The following is a 14,699-nucleotide window of genomic DNA, read 5'->3' on the forward strand; positions in this document are numbered from 1 at the left end:
TTGTAGCAGGAGGAGAAATAATGGGGCAACCGGTCTCATGTTGTTTGCATAGATAAACCGTTCTCTGCATTATTAAAAGGATGTTAACGAAACAACTTCTCACCTGTGTATGATGCGCTTTGTACGGAGGTATCCCAGCGCCAGGGCCAGTTCACAGACGTAGAGCTTGACGGTGCTCTCAGAGAAGTGGACGTTCTGCTGGAGGTGATAGCGCAGGTCTCCTCCCAGGAGCAAGTCCACCACCATAAACATGTCCTCCTCATCCTGGAAGGAATACCTGCAGAGGAAGGCAGGCGGTCAGGAGTGAAGAGTGACGAGGCCTAGTAGACGTGGAGTGAAGGAGATTTGTAACAAAAAGATTTAAGTTGAGTAGATGCTTTCCGGGGAGGTTAGAAGGAAGAGTGAGACATGCTATCAGGGGGGGGGGGGGTCAGAAAATGGAGGTGAAAATATGACTGGTGACAGAAAACAGAGCAGCAGAGAGGGAGGTTTTTAAAACGAAGGTCAATATGGAGATGCAGAAGGTACAGAAGAAGAGAAGAGAGGGTAAATCAAGGGGTAGTTTTAAGAGGCAGCACATAATACCATAAAACACATAAACACATAAAACAGAAAGAAGGGTTCCCGAAAGATGATCATAACACAAAACCCATTTTATTTTTGGATGGGGGACACATGCTGGAAGAAAGTCTTCTGCCTCTTTGCATTAGTGCAATGTTGAAGATGTAACACTTATACCCATCAGCAAGAACATAAGATGTCAAGGGCAAATTGAATTCATGGGAGCCTTGTGCTCCTCAGGCAAATCAACCTTTATAAGACCGCGTGTACGACCTGATTGCGAAAGGTTTGACAAGAATAAACGGTTCACCAATTTTACCCATCGGTGTTTCAACCCCATGTACGCTGACAATACAGCCTCAGGACCCACCCGGTGTCTCTAGAGTAGGGTAGATGCTGCTCTGCTCTGTATGACTCACACGGTAAGACAAGCAGCAGAAAAACACTCATCACACGTTACTCATGACGGGGGGAGGGGGGCACCCACATGTTGGCTAAGTCATGCCGGGGGGAAATGCTCATTCTCCTGTCTTCAAGGCTAGAAGGCTAAGAAACACTATGTTAATATCTGATACACAAGTGGCTATGATAGTGGAGATGGGAGAGACGGGTAAGAAAGTGTTCCTATTTGAACACATTTACGACATCTTAAAAACACAAATCTGACAAGATGTAGACTATTAGAAGACTTTCCTTTCATTTTCTCTCTTCGTTCTCTTCCCAGTAATTTGTTAGTCCTCACGATTCATGTTTTTTATCGTCAGCGTTCAGGTCTGCTGAGACACCTTTGAATCTTTAAAGTAAGGTTTTTGGACGTAATATTCTGTGCCTGACATTCGTTTTTAATCAAAATGGATTTCACCGTAGCAAATTGTGAAGGAAAGACCGACACAACTGTATACTAAAATATTTCACGTTGATTACTAAAGATACTTTTACAGAATAAAATACAGTACATTATCTGTGTACTTAAAAACACATTGAGGACACAATCATCATAAGCGTTGCATCCTGTTTTTGTTGCCATTTGCTTTCTACAGCAAAAATCAAATGGGAATAGTTAACACAGAGAAAAAAAAACATAATCTCTGTTGTGAATACATTAGTGATCAGCAAACAGATTATCCTGGCTTGTTTTCCAGTGATGTGCACAGTGTTATTTAGGATTTGTACCTCTTCCATTCCATCAACATTGGCGGTATGAATATCTTATAGCTCATTTATTCTGCATCCACTCAGATGGCTCCTTGCCCCGCTTACGGTTTACATGTTTTTCGTCAGACTGGTGAGTGTCTTGCTGTTTCATTAAACTTGGGCCATTACATATTCTTTATGTCAGTGTGTGGTGTACAGATTTGGCATGGAAAACTGTACGGTCTGCTTAGACAACTTAGTTTTAGTGTATACTGTACGTAGAATTTGCTTGCATATGCCTCAACCAGTCACACTCTTTGACGGTGTGAGGGATGTTCTGGGTGGTAATGTTACTTGTCACCCACCTATCATCCAGCCATCAAGTACTGTCGTGCACAGCAAGCGGCCCACTGCATTGCCATTTGAGAAGCTGTTGCACAAATCATCATTGATTTTTACATGCCGAGTGTCTCACCGGGGCCACAGTTGTTTGGTTTTTTCCAACTCTCTAAACGGTGTGCTAATTAGTTTCTCTCCCAAAATAAATTAATTCATGCAACAGCAAAAAAAAAAAAAAGACAGACAACATTTTCCTTACTCGCCTAAAGAGTTGCTGTGTTCTACGTCTGAAACTTCAGATCTTCTGCATAATGCTACACTACCCCCACCCCCCCCCCCCCCCCCCCACCCCCCCCTCCACACACACACACACTCTCCCCTTGAGTCCTTCAACATGTTCCTGAATGTTGCAATGAATAGGCGACAATTTCACTTTTAAAAGGTTTGTGTTTTTTCACCCCGATGTCCACTGGGGTTTCTTCCGGTAGACACTTCTCTGTAAGGACCATCATCTTGGCTTAAACTCAGTGTTCAATGACCGGGTGTAGTTTTTTGCCACGTTGGTGAACTAACCTCCTCGGGGGCCTTCTCCAATAGACTGGAGGTGGTGCTTTTCTGCACAGGGTGGATGGGGATTGATTGAGCTGACTCAAAACTGTCTGCTAAGGCTCAGATAATGCTGAGACCACTTCCCGTCTGATTGCCAATGGCCTCCAAGTGTGGAAAGACTATCTGTAGATACTCGTCCTGAAGATACACACACACACACACACATTGGTCACAAAAGAGGCGCATGAAGAGACGCCTCAGTTTCAGTTCAAACATGCATTCAATATGATGACGTTTTGTTATAAAATTAACTGGCAAAAATCCACACACCATCTTGAACACACGGATGCACAGTCAACAAATTGTTCTCCACGGATGAATATTCGTTATCAGTGTAAAAAGATAAATGAGAAGAGGCCAGCCCCCCCACACACACACACAAACACACACACACTTTTAGTGTATAATACAGTACAGCTGAATGGATGGGACCAGCTGCAATGCTATCAATCACTCAGACAAGCAGAAATGACTTAGCCACGCCTTTGGACACCAAGGTTCTCCAAAGTTTTCGGCAAAGTTTATAAGTGTATGTGAAAGAGCATGATGGGAAGAATTTAAATGGTGTCTTGAGTATATTTACAGTACAAAGCTATAAAGATCGTTAAATAAGAATGCGTTATATATTCTGTAGTGCTCAGATATTGTACACGTATGGGGGAATGCACACAAAACCCATGAAGATCTAGTATTTATAGGTAGTCATCTTTTTTTAAGCATTCACGGTTATTTTAAAGGGGACATAATAAAGTCATTTTCAGGTTCATACTTCTAATTTTGGGTTGTTTACATGCATAAATGTTTAAATACACATATTTGTATTTCTCTATTTCTCTCTCTCTCTCTCTCTCTCTCTCTCTGAATGGCTTGGTAAAACATGGCTTTTCTGATCTAGACTAGATCCATATCGAGCTTCAGAGAGCAAAACTCACATAAAGCCATGTAAAATGTTAAAATCCTATCAATCATAAAAATAGACTTGATCTAAAGTTCCAGTTGTTGACATTAGATGTAAAGGGGAGATAACTGAAGCATGTGTTTGAAGGAGAGAGTGCGTGTCAGAAAATGAAGTGACACTTGAGTCTGGCACACAGAGGAGGCACAGATCAAGCAGGTGTCTTATTAACATCACATTAAATATTAAAGCGATGCTTCACTTTGATGCAGTATTTGTAGTTCTTGGGGCCGACACAGCTCTGACTGAGCTCATAGATGGTCAACGCATTGCCTTTATACTTCTTTGCATCTGTGTAATGCTGGAATTTCTCTAAGACGCCCAGGACACTTGTTATTATTTTGAGGCTTTCATTTTAGGATGGAAAAATCTTTTACTGGACAGTAAAATGCTTGCCTGTTAGAGAGACTATTATAGAACATATTGTCATGGGGGAAAAGCATGTATGGAAGAAGAAGAACAAACTTTAGGGCAGTAATGTGAGATGCGGTAAATATGTACAATAAGCTGTATGTTGAAATGTGAAATATTTTATGACGCTTATTTGAAGCATAACACAACAAGTCGGGCTCAACACTGTAAACCAAGATGAGCTTCTCAGTAGTAAAGCTAGACAGCTGTGGGTGTTTGCTGGATGGACTCCATTTTACTCTCTCTATTAATCATTTGATTAATTCCCTTTGCCTCTCATTCTCCCTCTCTTTCCAGGGCTGCGTCTCTTTGTCACACACACACACACACACACACACACACACACACACACACACACACACACACACACACACACACACACACACACACACACAGAGTGTAAATACCTCTCACCCAGCAGAAGTAGTTAAGGTGGTAAAGACTCCAAGAAGCTGCTGCCACAAGTATTTAGGGGATACTCAGGACTTTACTGCTCTGTTTCTATGGAGCCAAATCCTGGCCATTAGTTTTGATCATTTGAAAAAAAGATTTTTTGTTGTATGTATTAGAAATACAAATAAGTGTATGAACAGTTTTTGGGGTTATATATAATTTTGATTCAGTTCAGTTTTTAATATATGTTTTTTTACAGTTTCAAATCTTTTGCCTGGATTTGGCTTCATATCTTGATAGAAAAACAGTAGCTTCTTCCAAGAAAAGTTTATTTATATATAGTAAATAATTCCATGAGACAATTTCTGTAAGTTCAGCGAACCTTTCTAGACTTAAATCTTCAACTCATCTTAATCTTCTTCCACTTTTATCATGAATTACTTATTTTAAGTCAATAAGTTATTTTGTCAATAAGTATTAACTGTATATACCTGTCAATATGTATTACCTTACAATTTTATTATGTGCTTAAATTTAGAAGAAAAAAATCCTCCCTAATCTTTACATTTAATTTCTTTCAATTTATTGTATTGAAAACTAATCTTTCTGTCTCGAGAACTGTATTTTTGAGGTGAAAACAAACTCCTTTTTGATCATTTTATCTTGCAACAAATGCTCCTTGTTGCTGTGCAATGACCAATGTTCGCTTCAAAAATTAAATGCAACAGCTTTTCATCAACTGGAATTTTCCCTGACAGAAAAAGTCAAAATAGCTTTTAATCAGAAAATGCAATGTATGATATGACCTTGTCATACTTACTGGGCGATTGGTCGGGTCAAGGAGGACCAAGGAGGCACTGCTAGTCAATCAAATTGATCAATAGCACACTTAAGTCCTCCGTGTAATCGAGTACAAAACCATCTCTCACGCTTGGCTGAGGCTTCCGTGTCTTCCCATCAGAAAGCCAAGGTGGTAAAAAAAAAAGGTGGCTCAGCTGTCATTGCCGGGGAATCAAGCAGTCGACGTTGGTTTAGTTCTTCAGTAAGGTATTTTAACCCAAACAATGATCTTTTCCTTAACCTAACAAAGTATTTTTGTTCCCTAAACCTAACAAAGTTGTTTCCTGTGAAGACGGAAGTTTATTTGAATGGGACTGCATGCATGTAACGAGCGGAAAATTGCCACGTGCTGCATGGCTTTTGTAGGAAAAGGCACGAAAAAAAATAGTGAATGTTTCTAATATATCATACGAACTGTTACGTTGACCGAGGTAAACTCAAATCGCCACCCAACCACCTGTTGTTTGAGTGAGCAACTTTTTTAAATTAAACATTGTTTCACAAGTCTTAAAAAATACCTGTAATGTACATAGTCACAGACATACAGGAGGTCTACACGCATGCAAGCAGACATTTTCCCAAGTACACACAATTTGGACCCTGTAAATATATACACAAAGTCAATAACTCCAAGTAATTTGCGTTGCTTCTTCAGCACTTGGCTATCTGCAGAAGTGGACATTATTGCACTTATTAAATCCTTTCTTGTGCTTTGTACATATTGCATATTAGATATTACAGCAGCAAATCAACATCATCCTTCTGGGACTGACTGACCCGGTGCTAATTCAGCTTGCTATTCTATGCAATTCAGCAATATCTCCACTCTTAAGTAGAGAGTAAATTGGTCTCCTATGACAATAAAAGCCCCATTTCTTCTGGAAACAAGTTCTCTCTCTCTTTCTCTTGTATTTAGAAGGTATTTGAATATGAATGATGTCTCCACCGGCCTGCTGCCACTGCTAAATTAATTAGATATAGTTTTGATTAAGTTGTTTGTCACAGGTAGGCGCCGGTTCACAGAAGTTAGCCCAGTTACCATTAATATGACAACATATATGTGCTCCGTGTGACTAATGTGATTTAAAAGAGCCCGTTTCATGTTGAAACTGTGCATTTACCAACACTCAATACTGTGCCTGAATGCATCTTGTGTAGACACACAGATAACTGAAGTTACTGCTGCTGCTGGTGGTGTTGAAATTGAATTGAACATTTTTCAATAATGTGTGTACAGCCTCACCAGGAGGCGTCATCTCAGTGACTTCCATTTTGTCAAAAGGATAAAACACCATAAAGCCAAACCCAGCCCATTCCCATTGTTATATCAAATGACTAATATCAACAACATAATAACAAGCAAAAGAATAAAAGGTTATAGAAATAAAGCAATAAAAACAGATACGCAAGTATGAAATGCGTAATAATCTACCAACCAGTGAGACGACAGCACATTGTTGACGGTCTCCATTTGTATTTTGCAGCTGCAATGGGCGAAGACAAACCGTCTCAAGTCTCATTAGCAGCTGGTGCCTCGACCAGCATTTTGGGTGGAGAGTAAAGAACGGCGGTCAGACTGCAGATTAGCACTTGTATGAGCCTTGTCTCCCTATCTCCCTGGCTTGTTCACTCTTGTCCTCCAGTTGTCCCACTATGTCCCTCCACCTCTCCCTCCGAAGCTGTCTGTCTTCCCCTGTGCGTATCTGCTCCGCCCACACGCGCTTTTCAATGTGACCTGCTGGAGGCCTCCAGGCAGTCGGTCTGAAGGGAGAGCATCCTGCGTGGAGCTTTTAGAGGCAGGGGCACCCCAGGCCACTTGAGTAATGGAAGTCTCCAGAAACCACAAGGGCTCAGAAGCTATTGGTACCGTGTCCTCACAAAAATTACTCCTCTCTCAAAAGGTCACAATTGTGACATGTAAGGCCACACGATTAATTCAAATAATACTAAAACTGCTGCAAATTAAAGTTGTACAAATGTAATGAATTGTAATAAATTCAGTTTCTTCAGCACATTATAGATTATGGTTCTTACATCAAGAAAGACAGTGACAGAGACTCATACATTTAGCTTATTTAAAAGAAATGGCACTATTGGCAATATTCCTAAATGTACACCTTATCTAAAAAACATTTAACAATATTGTACTGCTTAAAAGGGACAAGTACAAAAAACTCACTTTTTCAGTGCTTGTGCACTAGAAATGAGCGGATTGGAGTTATAGCTGCACGGATGATAAAGATTAACATTTGGATTTATAGCGTATAGGTTGCTGTTGGATGACATAATACATAATTATTGGAGGGAAATATTGATTTCATTCTCTCGAATTTGAACATTTTACAATGTGGCAGATTGCGAAGAAACACTGTACGCAGGAACAGCAGCGTTTCCTCTGTCAAGTTTAATATAACTATATCACTTTTTATTTATTTTCTATTGTCCATAAACTGGATACTGTTTTATTAAGTAAAATGACTTAACCTGCTCAATCCAAACTGTAAATTTTTTTTTGTGTTACTTACATTGATTAAATGCCGACAGCAGAAAAACCACATCAGTAAATCTCAGTAATAAAATGACTAATCAAGACTATGTTGTTCAACAGAAGCTATTGCAATTAGCGTGATTCATCTAATACTATGTATATATATATATATATATATATATATATATATATATATATATATATAAATATATATACGAGCACACACATTTCCACACACACGTTCTGACCAAAGCCCCTTGCTGAACACAGACACAGCCAGCCAACCGCTCCGACTGAAATGTTGGATCGATGCCGACAGCCCTTCGACCTTCCTCCCGCCCCATCTCCCAACACCTCCTTTGACTGACAGCTCCCATCAGTCTGTGTCTAATGCGAGAGAACACACACACACACACACACACACACACACACACACACACACACACACACACACTATCTTGCATCCACACATCCCTAACGGAAAGCACGGGAAAAGAATGACCTCACATATAACATATAACTCCAGTTATAGTTACCAAGTGAACATCTTTTAAAGTATTTACTTTTTGATTTTACTTTATATATATATATATATATATATATATATATATATATATATATATATATATATATATATATATATATGTGTATACTTCAAATAAGGTAACATTTAGGCATAGAAACAGTACTTAATCTGGATGTTTGTTTATTCTCACCACTCCTGTTTATGATCTTCCATGATACCAGGTCACCTTGACATCAGGTGATACTTGACATGCTGACGTGCTGCTTTCCAGTGTTAGGCTAAAAGTAAAAGTCGTGTGATGTGCATATTTTATAAATACATTAGAATACAGTTGGTACAAGCAGATCTTACAATTGCTTACTTGTAATAATAGAGTCTGGATTAAGCTTTTCTTAATTTACGGCATTCATTTAAAATGCACCCTATAGTGGCCGCGCTATACAGCTTTTCATGGTGTCTGAGAGCTTCTATGTACGCTTGAAGGAATTTCCCCTCTTGGTTTTTTAAAGAAATTGTTGCCTTTGTGAGACATTATGTCACTTCTTTGGAAGAAATGCACATGAATGGGGAATAACACTGAAAGATGTCTCGCTGTGCATAGAAATAAAATGCATTAAGATTACATAACAACTGAGTGAAAAAGAGGGACTCCCTAGAGCAAGTGAAGCTTTTACGCTACAATGTGTTAATGTACCTACTTTTTTCTTCTTTTCTTTTGACGGTTACACAAAGGTTTCTTTTTCTTTCTTTTTTTTTAACAATAGCATGTTGCATCATGGCAGTATTTATCACAGAGGTTAGACGTGCAAGATGTCAGCAATGAAGTGCCAATGAAGGATGATTTGTGTTCTTCTTAACCGCACACTTGAAAAAGTTGTCAGAGATCACTATTATTCTGTGGTCATGTTTGTGAAAGAGAGCAGAAATAAGATATTGAAGCTCTACATAGAAGATCCACAAACTGGAAGTTAGATGCACTCAGTTACTTCTTCCTATCTGACTAAGTGTGAGTCTCCACGTGAACTCACTGCTGGACTTCAGCAATCGAATCCCCACAGAGAGGCTGGTTCAATGTTCAGTTCACTGGAGATTTCATGTGCGATCAAAAGAGTTGAGTCTCCAGTTCATCAAGATGGTGCGACAAAAACTAACAACAACTAAACTACAAAGTACACAACACACACGTTGATATATTGTTCTATATGAGACACGGGTCCGCCCCTTTTACCCCCACTTTCCTTCAAAGCCCACCACTCACGTTTGTCAGGGTAACTAGACCCAGGTGGGTCTTCTCAAGGACAGAGTTATGTCACAACATCCCCCTCCCCTCCCCCCCCTCCCCCTCCCCCCTCGGACCATTGTGGCTTGTTGACTTTGGTTCCTATTAGTCTAATGGTCAGTTAGGGACCTGTGCCAGGTCACCGAGACCTTGTTTGAGGGCTGCTCGACCCTCTTCAATCAACATGTTTTTCATTAAAACAGTTCATGCCGAGACAGATATTCAACTGCTATGTTTTATACTTTCACAGTGTTTCACTCTACTGTGCGAAATAACCCATTAAATAAAGCGTACTTTAGTATTTAAAGGCTTAGGTCATTATAACACCTCTAAATACACATTTTCCTTCCACAGTTGTCATTTACTTAATCCCAGCCAATCTTTTGTTGGTGTCTTCAAGTTCCTATACATCCCATCTGTTTGGCCGTGTGGTCGAGTAATATATCCGGCTCAACAAGCAAATTCCTGCAGTAACGAGATCATTTATTTGTGAACATTGTGACAATGTTTACAACTGTAGTTGCTCCTTCAAGATCCGACCGGTTTCACCAGATGCCGTTTCAACATGTCGGCAACTTAGCGAAGGACCATTTATTTCCAGCCATACTGCTCTCCGTCCTGTTTGCCTTCTGCTCGGAGACAACACGTTCTACTCTCGCGGCACGCACACGTCACACAGCCTGCTATTAACACGTTCGTCACACCGAACAGGAAGCGGGTAGCTGCAAGAAGTTCTTCCTCTGTGGCACTTCCTTCACCGGCAAACAAATGGACTGCAGTATCCCCCGGTCAAAGAGGCAGCAACGACCTAAAGCTGAAGACAGCGGCGTCTGATGCTGGCTGCCACCTCTCCCTCTCTGTGTCTGTCTCTGATGTAGTGCGAGCATATATCTGGCATTGCGGTGCCAGTAAGGGCTCCGCTTACACAGTGGGACTTAGTGCAGCACAGGCAAAACAGGCTGCCCTGCCAGTGCTGGCACATCAATACACTGACCGTACCACACGCTGGAAGATTCTTCGACATCAGTGTTCCATATCCTGCTTAATAGTTTGCATGCAGGAGGGAAACAAATGACTTGTTTAGAAGTTCATAATATGTCTGTTTTGCTCCTGACTTCCAGGTGCAACCGCCGCTCGGCCGCACACAGTCAGCAGCCGCGTGAGGTCACGCAGGAGCGAGCGCAGTGACAGCGAGAGGAGAGGAAAAGGGAAGACGAGCAGGTGGGGAAGGAGGAAAATAGCAGCGGAGGAGGAAGAGGAAGGTGGAAGGCGAGAGAGGAGAGGACAGAGGAGAGGACGGCGAGAGGACGGGCCAGGGGACGGAAAAACAAAGACAGGTTTTTTTTTCCTGGAGCCGTCTCAGTGCGGTTCATGTGCCTGCGGTAATCTGTTATTCCCCCCCCCCACCCCCACCCCCGTCTCTGACCTTGAGCGCTTACCTCAGGACAATCATAACTTACGCCAACTCAACACAGCGAGAGAGAGAGAGAGAGAGAGAGAGAGAGAGAGAGAGAGAGAGAGTGGGCATAGCGCTGACCCAAGCACATCTCTGGAGGAAATCACCCCCACCCAGGGGGATTTACGCTGCCAAATGTATTAACTTCCAACAGTTTTTTATTTTGTCCAACACAGCATGCAATCAGGCAAGAAAGCAAGCACTGGCATTGTTTGTCTGATGAGTCTGTACACTATACATCTCTCTATCCTCTGTTGTTTTCCCTCTCCGCCTCCTCTCTCCCTCTCTCTCTCTCTCTCTGTTCTGTGGCGTTTCTCCCTTTTCCTGCACCTTGCTTTCCTTTCCTTTCCGTCCCTCTCCTCTTTTGACAGTGCTTTTAGTCTCTTCTCATTCATCCCCACAGTGGAAGGATTTTGTTTTGTTCCCCTCAAATTTGTAATTAAAAGACGGCTACAGATTTTTGCCAGAGTAGTGGAGTTTCAAAAAGATATGGAATTGAAAGTGGGAGAACGGGGAAGTCGGGAAAGAGATGCTAGAGAAGTGGGACAGTGGACAAAAGATTGAGAAAAGCTACTTGGAGACCATTGGTGCCACAAGTCACTCTTTTAGTATCACATTTAATTGTTCACATATCCAGAGCTGCCTATTACCAAAAGAGCAAGAAGCAAACCTGCAAATCAAAACTGAGAAATGATAAATAATACTAAAACATCAATAAACATTACATTTTAAAGAACTGGACCACATGCCAGTTATTCCTCATCCTTGCACAGACATTCCCTCCTCGCTGCCTTTCTGCCGAACAGAAAGAAAACCAGGGTGGCTTCTTCTCAAACGAGTTGCAGAGTTGGAGTGCTTATCAAGAATTAATGACGCCTTTCAGACGGAGACTTAACAAGCCATACTTATCAGGCATCTCAAAAGCACGACTCCTGCTGCTCAATAAGCTCGGGTTTTCAAATAATGATGAATGAGTTGCTGAAAGTACCTGATGAGTCATCTTGGATTAGCACTCGCAGTTTTGATTTGCGATATACAGTGTCGAGGCAAAGACTTCCTCGACCCCCAAATGTGGTGAGGCAAATGAGAAGTGGCCTGGTGAGGAGAGTTGAGCCCATAAAAGTTGAATTTGGATCAGTGAGCAAACTACATTTTCCTTTTAGCGACTTCAAGGGGTGAGATGAAGCGGACGGAGACTTAAAAGTGTTCTTCTTCAGCAGGCGACACCTTTTCCCAATGCGTCCGCAAACACAATCCAGAGCTGTCTTTAATGGCCGACGGGCTCCCTGGGGGTCTGTGCTTTCATCGATTTAATGGACAGGATACAATCACCATAAAAATCTAAATGGGTGACACTGAGCGCACACTGCAGAAGGCTGCTGGTAATCATAGCGTTAAGCGCACACCTTTTGTTCGCAAGTGGAAATCATTCATAGTGTCCTTCAAATTTTGACGCAGCAGCTTTTTGTATACATATTAAGGAATGGAGGATTCCATCAAAAGCCACTGAGTGCTACATTTAAGAGTCTGAAGTCAGTTTGAATTCAAGGAATAGCTAAAGTAAGTACCCAAACCAGTGGCGGCTGGTGGAATTTTTGTTGATATGCCATCCAATCAATTTCAGCAAACATCCCAGTATGATTCAATGCAAAGAAAACGCATTTCTACTTTCGACTAATATTTATTCCAATACTAACACTATTATAAGAACATCTTATTCATAGAAATATATAAATACCATCAATGTAAATATACAATATACATATCATACATATATTATAATAAAATATAAATATCGTATAAATCACATATATATATATATATATATATATATATATATATATATATATATATATATATGTATATAAAATATAATAGAACATGTTTATATACTAGGATGCCCCTAACCTTGTTAGGGTTAAAGTGTGCCTGTTTGTATCCACCTCCTCATTGTGTTTCTTCACCATAATCCTGTGTCCATTGTCCAGCTGGTAGTGACGTTCACTTTGCCCAATATGGCCGCTTGACGGAGTTATCCATGTGTGTCCTGGTGTTCTCATGTTTTCTTAATTCTTCCAACAAGTGCTTCATGTCCCTTTCTCCGGGAACTGTCCATGCTGGATCTGTCCCCGTTGATTTTACCGTGTCGGGTCTTCTTGGAAGAGATGCGCTCGCGCTCGCCGTCATGTCGTTAAAAACAAATCTATTTTAGGACGCTGATAGGCTAAATTGTATATCACTCATTTATATGTTTAATCAGTAATTGTTGGGATCCCTGTCTGTTGTTAGTGTTGGCTCCCCTCTTTGTTCCCCTCCTGTCCGGTTTGTTGTTGTGTGCTTAATGTTTTGCTTTTGTCAGTCTTCAGTCTCCACCTCCGGTTTCCGCCCACTACCACGCCCCTCTCCTTTGGCTCAGCTGGGGCTCGTTGCCCTAAGTGCCGCCAGCTGTTTTAAGGACCATGGCATTCCCTGGCGGGTTGTCAGATCATTCCGGTCACCAGTCTGGTTCCTACTGCATGTTGGGAATCACCAGGTCTCTACCGATCCCGTGGGTAGCAAGGACTTGAGCTCGGTTGAGTTGCCCTCCCGACTCCAGCGAGGGAAGACTCGCTCCTGATCAGCTGGTCAACTCTGATCATTGTTTTGTTTGTTTTATTCTTTGCAGTTTTTTCCTTCCCGATCCATTAGGGAAATAAAGATCCTGAATCTTAAAGTCTGCTGCGTGAGCGTACGTTTGGGTCCTCCACACCACACAACCCTAACAGTAATACTCTAAACTGCTACGTAGACCCGTCTCTTTTCGGCCCCAGTGCAGCTGGGACATGCAGACAGGCGGAGAGGAAGTGCAGGAAAAGCATATATTTTTCGCAGATATCCTATTTTACAAATATTACTGGGTATATTCCATATCTCCAAAACACAAATATTGACAATTTGTATAATTTATAAATATAATTAATATTATTTTTTCTTTTTTTTGTGGCTCAAGGTGGGTGGGGCCAGGCCCCGTGGCCCTCTATTGGTCAGCCGCCACTGACCCAAACACTTTAAAAGAGGGGATCCAGGTTGTTTTTGCCTTTCACAGAAAACCCCGTAGACCTAAGTACACAAACATAAACTGTGGAGCCACACATTCAGACACTTATGCGGCACATCGGCTTACCAGAAGTTGACCAGGAACGGATGCTCAAGGTTCTGCATTATCTGCAGCTCTTTCAAGACATTCCTCACTTCGTTCCGCTCCACGCACTTCAGCTTGTTCATGTACTTCATGGCGTACATCTTCTTCGTGTCCTTCTTCTGCACAATGCAGACCTGATGATAAGATTACATAACGGTAGATTCCCTTTCACCACCGCAGTGGTCAAAATGCTCTGAATACTTAATTGTTGTTCTGCTTGTACGTCTCGAGCTTATGCTTCAGTACTTTCAAGGCTGTTGAGAGTGACTCATAATTAGCTTTCTGCAAACTTTCAACAGATTATATCGTCCTTACTGATAACACACATGCAAAACTATATAATCAAAAAGGAAAGACGTGCATCATTCCTTCCTGTTTTGTCCGGACCTGATTGGTAAGTTATGTTGCACGACACATAGAAAAACAGTTGCTAATTAGCATACTTTTAAAGATGCTTCAACAGATTTTAAAGAGTAAGAACTGATCAAATGCTGTCATTCTGTTTGATAGACAATATATATTTTTAC

At 41.2% G+C, this 14,699-nt stretch overlaps 1 protein-coding gene across 1 annotated transcript in view; it reads right to left on the reverse strand.

The window, feature by feature from the left end:
- stk32a (serine/threonine kinase 32A) overlaps positions 1 to 14,699 on the reverse strand; it is a 65,063-nt gene that overhangs the window by 35,683 nt on the left and 14,681 nt on the right. Inside the window, exons 7-8 of the mRNA XM_034551008.1 lie at positions 14,155 to 14,306; positions 104 to 277 (exon numbers count right to left, since the gene is read on the reverse strand). Of these exons, the coding sequence (XP_034406899.1) occupies positions 104 to 277; positions 14,155 to 14,306 (326 nt within the window). The remainder of the gene's footprint in view (positions 1 to 103; positions 278 to 14,154; positions 14,307 to 14,699) is intronic.

The sequence above is a fragment of the Cyclopterus lumpus genome, chromosome 14, assembly GCF_009769545.1.
Source record: "Cyclopterus lumpus isolate fCycLum1 chromosome 14, fCycLum1.pri, whole genome shotgun sequence".
NCBI lineage: Eukaryota > Metazoa > Chordata > Actinopteri > Perciformes > Cyclopteridae > Cyclopterus > Cyclopterus lumpus.